The sequence below is a fragment of the Hipposideros armiger genome, unplaced genomic scaffold, assembly GCF_001890085.2.
Source record: "Hipposideros armiger isolate ML-2016 unplaced genomic scaffold, ASM189008v1 scaffold_292, whole genome shotgun sequence".
Taxonomy (NCBI): domain Eukaryota; kingdom Metazoa; phylum Chordata; class Mammalia; order Chiroptera; family Hipposideridae; genus Hipposideros; species Hipposideros armiger.
Window position 1 is genome coordinate 2,091,135 of NW_017731642.1, and position 6,338 is coordinate 2,097,472.

At 36.6% G+C, this 6,338-nt stretch overlaps 1 protein-coding gene across 4 annotated transcripts in view; it reads right to left on the reverse strand.

Annotated features, from left to right (window-relative positions):
* The window catches only part of LOC109391433 (adenylate kinase 9-like), a 91,940-nt gene that overhangs the window by 40,985 nt on the left and 44,617 nt on the right, over nucleotides 1-6,338 (reverse strand). For all 4 annotated transcript variants that reach the window (XR_002125806.1, XM_019658998.1, XM_019658999.1 and 1 more), the window contains exons 14-16: nucleotides 4,085-4,192; nucleotides 3,894-3,992; nucleotides 1,169-1,252 (exon numbers count right to left, since the gene is read on the reverse strand). Coding sequence is in view for 3 of the 4 variants with exons in the window: in XM_019658998.1 (XP_019514543.1) it covers nucleotides 1,169-1,252; nucleotides 3,894-3,992; nucleotides 4,085-4,192 (291 nt within the window). In the remaining variant the exon portion in view is untranslated. The remainder of the gene's footprint in view (nucleotides 1-1,168; nucleotides 1,253-3,893; nucleotides 3,993-4,084; nucleotides 4,193-6,338) is intronic.

Sequence of the window (6,338 nt, forward strand, 5' to 3'; positions counted from 1 at the left end):
GGCAGGGACCAAAGGATTCCAGGAGTCAAGCTAAAACATAAGCATCTAGGGAATGAATCAGAAAATGAGATGACTACTTCCAATTACAAGCATGAGACTACATGGGACAGTAAGAGGACAGGAGGTAGGCAAGCTGGAGGAAACAGAAGAAAGGGTGACACAGGCTGGTTTCTCAAGTGGTACACTTGATTCTTGCCCTTACTGCATGCTGAAGTTACAAGGCTCAGTTGGCTCACAGGCTGCATGATGATGTAAATGAGACAAGAGATTGGCAGCTCTACTTATTCTGCTCTTTCTGTCTTTCCTATTGTGCTTCCTGAGGTGCTGCCCAAAGGCTTCATCCATCAGGGTCTCCTGCCAGAGCCCAGTTGATCGCAGCCCAGAAAACCCACAAAGGGCCTTAAAAGAGCAGCTTCCTGCTGCTCTCCCTGCCATAAAACAAGAAGTCTGTTCTCAGTGATGGAGAGAGCCAGCAGTTCCTGGACAACCAGAGTGGAAGAGGCAAGAAGTCATGGTCTTCTTGTAGCCTTGGGAAGAGGGGCATGGTGAGGCAGAAATAGCCAGGCAAAGATTCTAGTTGTGCTAGAAGCTGCTAGTTTTCCACCCAATATCCATTCTCCTTTTCCTTAGTAACAGAACCCTGATTTTGTTGGGGTCAGCATTGTGCCCAGCTGAAAAAAAAAACCCACTACATTTTCCAACTTCCATTATAGCTTGGATGGCCCATGGATAAGATGCCATCAGAATTTTTAGGGGGGCAAGTCTTCCTGTTATCTCTTTAAAGAGGAATAACTCAGCTGGGGGAAGTGCCAGTTTTGTGTCTTGCCTTTTCTCCCTTCCTGTTAGGCACACTGATATGATGGCTGGAGCACCAGCAGCCATATTGTAAATTGTTATGGTGGCCACATGCCAGGGATGTCAGAACAGAAAGATAGATCTCCTGCCTTCCCAATATTCTTTTTCACAAAGACAATGTATCATATATTCCTCTTTTCTGTGTTCATGCATGTCCAACTGTTTACAACAGAGTAGCCTTTATGGTAGAGTAAGTTGGGTATTAATGCTTTTTAAAAAAAAATCACATTTCTCCTTCAAAATCCTCAAGGCACTATTTATAATTTTTAGATACACAGTCTAAGAGAACCAAATTACTCAAATACTAATTTACCTTCTTTTGAAGCCAACTTTAGCTCTTGACTAATGTCTTGAGATCGTCTTTTAATCATAGACGTTTCACTGGTTTCATTTTCATCTGTGAATAAACATTGTTAGCATCTAAAGAACAGCATTAAATTGTAGGTGATTCCCAAAGAAGATTATGGTATGGGTCCAGGGACCCAGGACTCATGCTCTTAAATTTTTTTAACATTAAAATAATAACCATAATAATCAAATAGGTACATATATCTATCAGCAGTAGAAAATAAAGATAATGATTTAACCTATAACAAAACCAAGAATAATTTCAGTTTCATATAATGCCAGTGGGTCTAAATTAAAAAACAACAACAACAAAAACACCCCTCAGACTTTCCCTTCCCAAGGTAACTAACAGCGTCCTAGCTCCCAGAAGTAAAGGCTGTGCTTATCTCAGATACACAAGGCAGGGAGGGTGCCCTTTCACCAGGGAACACTGGCAGTGCTGGCATCCCTCCAGCAGTAGGTAGAGGCACTGACGCCTGCTTCTACCTCAGGACTGTCTCCCCCAAATAGGGGACAGACAGTATGAGGGAGGGGTATTTTCACGTACTGGTGCTGGCAACTCTGCAGTAGCAGAGATGGGGCTCCCAGATGTCACTTGGCCAAAAATTTAATATTCCAGGTCCTTCTGCGAAGTGTGTGTATGTGTGTGTGTGGCGCATGGGTGGGGGGGTGTGTATGCTGGGGGAAGAAGAGTGCCGTATGTAAGTTTCTGACAATGCCCAGTTCAAGTCCCATTAAGCTTGAAATAAACACCAGGGAAGCACACATCTGTCTGAATCAGGAGGAGGAAGCAAACAAAAAATATCAGCTCTACATTATATAACACAAGAAATTATAGATGCACTTAAAAAGTAAATACAAAAAGGCTGGATCAATTAAAAAAAAAGAATATATGGGCCGGCCGAGTGGCGCGATGGTTAAGAACTGGCTTGGGACGCCAGAGGGCCCCGGTTCGGATCCCACATATGAGGGCCAGTGACACTGCCCTCCACAGCTAAGATGCTGAAAAACAGCTCAACCTGGAGATGGGCTGCCGTGAGTCGCCGGCGACGGCGTAGGCTGCAGCCCCTGTGGCAGTGGGTTGCCATGGGCTACTGTGTGTAGCCAGCAGCCAGCATGAGAGGCCAGCAGCCGCAGTGAGCAGCCGTCCAGAAGCCGGCGACTGATCTGCCTCGCCCGGGAAGAGTGCAATGATGGTGCCAACTTGGGCCAGTGAAGCAACGTCCTCCACAACTAGACTGAAGAACAAAACGACAGCAACTTGTCTGTTCCCCTTCCCCCAATTCCCCAGCACTGTTCCCATCCCCCCAATTCCCCAATAAAAACAAAAATCTAAAAAAAAAAAGGATATAAATATATATTAAGTCTCTGGTTGAGAGGAAGACTTTTTAAGCCTGAAAGTAAATGAAAGGAATCAACAAAAGGAAAGTAATGATTTGACCACGAAAATATAAAAACAATCCTCTACTTCAAAAACAGCAAGATGATTTAAAGGAGAAACTATCCAATTTGGAAAAAGAATATGAAAAATAAGTGATTAATATAGAAAGCTTATATAGGAACCATATAACTGATACAACAATTTAGAAAAATGGGTAAAAAAAAGTCACCTCAGAAAAGAAGAAACATAAATGGTTAACAAATATTAAAATATTAAACCTGAGAAACAGTTAAAAAAATTAAAAAATAATATTTAAAAAGAGACAATACCAAGGAAACAATGACATGTACTTTGTATTTTACTGAGTGGAACATGCTCTGGAACAACTTTTATGCAAAGCAGCTTGACTGTCTATAGCTTCTTACTCATTAAACCACTGACTCCACTTACGTCAACATGCAGACAAAACTTAACGTGAAAAATTAATTGAAGCATTATTTTTAGTAGCAAACAAATCTGAAAAATTTTCCGACGTAAAGAACTAGTTAAAACTGTTACCTATAAATAGGGAAATTGTATAGTAATTGAAAATGATGGAAATAGAGCTGACTCTGGCTTGTGAGCTCACAATGCAATATATAGATGATGTATTATAGAATTGTACACTTGAAATGCATATAATTTTACTAACCAATGTCACCCCAATAAATTTAATTGAAAAAAAAGAAAATGAGCGTTAAAAAATTTCCTAATAATTTAATTAAACATTACATTATAAATAAAAAAAATAAAAATAGTTTACATTTTTTAATGTAAACATACTAGGTTTCAATTAGGTTATACATATGCAAACATATTTAAACATATGTTAATATTTAAACATATTAGCTTTCAATTACGTTAAAATATGAGTGGAAAAATTTTATAAGGGTAAATAGCACTAAATGATAACATTTCACAGCTAAAACTCAGGGTTTATGATGGTTGGATTCCAACACATTAAATGAAGTAGCAAGCTTATAAGAAAAAATTTATTGTTATAATGATTGCATCATGTTTAGAAACATTAAAAAATTTGGGGTGGTTCTAATCATATTAAGCTCCTCAGTTTCTACATTTTCTTCTTCATTCTAGTAAATTTATTGTTTTTTCTACAGGTGCTCAGTTTAAATCTGTAAGAGAGAAGCTAACTTTTTCTCCTGTACTTTCCAATTTGGGGGATAGTTTAAGCTTCAATATAAACATAATAAAATATGAAATAAATGGAAATAAGATCCATCTGCATGGCATTAACAGTTCATTTTCTTACCATCTTTACCAATTTTAGCAGCTTGATGGATAACTGATTTTGTTTTGGCTTCTTCATTGTCCTCTAAAAGGTTTTCTCTTTGGGATTCGAGAGTAAATGCTGCAGTGAAAGAACAATATGTTTTATCAGCAGTGAAAGAATAATATATTAGGAAAGATTTGGCCAATAACAACAGCAATATATTTCTTTACCATCTTCATCAAATGAAGAGGGCACCTCTTCTAAGTTTTTATCCCTTGGGAATTTTTCATACTCCGCCATTTCAAATTCTGTCTCGAATTCTCTTAAAGCTGACTTGTCTGAAAGATAGTAATTGGTTGTGTTAGCAAAAGGTAGTTGGGGTAAGGAAACAGGTATAGTGATTAAATCCTCTGCTTTAAAGTCAGGCAGATTTGGATGAAAGTTCTGACTCATTCAGCGTGCCTTTGGTAAATCATTTGATCTCCTTGTCTCAGTTTCTACTGCGCAAAATGAGGATCATCAAACCAAAAGCATTGTTGCAAGGATTAAATACAATAATGGATGTTAACACTTAACTTAGAAAATGCTTGGCACACAGGAAGCCTGCACCATGTTAGCTGCCATCCTCTGTATTATTATATAATCTTCTACGTTAAAAAAAACCTCAATATTCTCCACTGATGAACTTTTCTTAAAAATATATTGAAGTAAAATTCACTAGCAAAAATGTTCCAATTTTTTTAAATGTTAAGAAAGGTTAACCCTATTGTCAGATTTAGAGTAATTAGTGAATTTGAAAAAGAAAGAGGCTTTAAGTTTACAGCATATGAGAGATAGCATCTATTTCTATATCCTGGTGGGAGAAGGCAATTTGTGGAATCCTGTAAAATCTATGATTTTATGTCATAATGTGATATGAAAGGAATCACTACAGACTCCAAGAAACATTACAGATCACTGTTCTTCCTCCAGGAGCCAGGCAGGCTACCTTCCTCTTTGACATAGGTTTCTGTTAAATGTCTTCCCTTCAGAGAGGTTTTCCGTGGTCATTCTAACATTCTAGCACCCCTACCGCAATCCCTGCCATCTCCATTCACGTGTATATTTTTTCTAATATCTGTTTACTTGTGTTGTTTTGCCCTTGTATCCTCCATTGAAATGTAACCACCACAAGGACAGGAACTTCCTGTGTCTTATTCACCTCTGTAGCCCAGTGCCTAGAGTCATGTCTAACACAAAGGAGGTACTCGAGTATATTGTTGAATGAATTAACAAATTATTTCATCCAGCCTTAAATAGGGAATAACAAGCCATTTTAGTAGTCTGGGTCAATATTCTCAAGCTTTAGTTTGTAAATTGTCTATGAGTATTTTTTTAAATTTTGATTTTTTCATTTTGAAGATAATACACTAAAAATATACATTAATTCTGGATCATCTGGATGATAATTTGGATGGCATACAATTTCAATGCTGCTCTTTTTGTTTTTGTTTTTTTGTCATCCCTTGGGCACCATGTTGAACTCTTTTTTTTATAGGCTAATGAGAAAAAAGAGTGGCAGATTTATTAGGCAATAAGGTATTCTTGCCTAGCAAAAGCTCAACATTGCCATATAAGAAGAGATCATTTTCTTGCTATTTAAATAGTTGCAAGCATAGAAAATGATGGGAAGTTTCCCAATTTATACAAAAAGCCAGTGAAACTCTGAGAGCAAAATCTGACAAATAGAGCACACAAAAAAGAAAATGTTATATATAATTACACTTATAAATATAGAAAAAAATCCTAGATTAAAAAACAAAAGAAAAAAATAAGAATAATACACTATGACTGAGTAAGGTTTATTTAAGAACTACAAGAATGGTTTAATGTTGGAAAATACATTAGTATAATTGATCAAATCAATTATTCAGAAGATGAAAAACTTTATGATCATCTTGATAGATGCCAAGAAGGCATTTGATAATGTTCAACATCCATTCTAGATAAAAATACTTAATAACCTCATGGAGAAACATTGGAAAGAATCCATTTAAAGAGACCCACTATCACTGCCACTATTTACAACATTTTAGAACTATTAGCACATAATTAGTCAAGAAAGGAAGTAAGCATAAATAATGGGAAAAGAGGAGTTGAAACTATAATTCTTTTTCAAATGATATGATTGGCTATCTGCAAAAGTCAAAGAGACTCAACTAAAAATCTATCAGAACTAGAAAGTAAGTTTAATAATGTGGACAGTTATAAACAAATGTATAAATATTTAACAGCTTTCTAATATGTTGGTAATAACTACTTAAAACATAATAGAAAAATGATTCCATTTAATATTGGGTTGTCGAAAAAGTCATGATGTATTTTTTTTTTATTTTTAAAGATTTTTTATTGGGGAATTGGGGGGATGGGAACAGCGCTGGGGAATTAGGGGAAGGGGAACAGACAAGTTGCTGTTGTTTTGTTCTTCAGTCTAGTTGTGGAGGA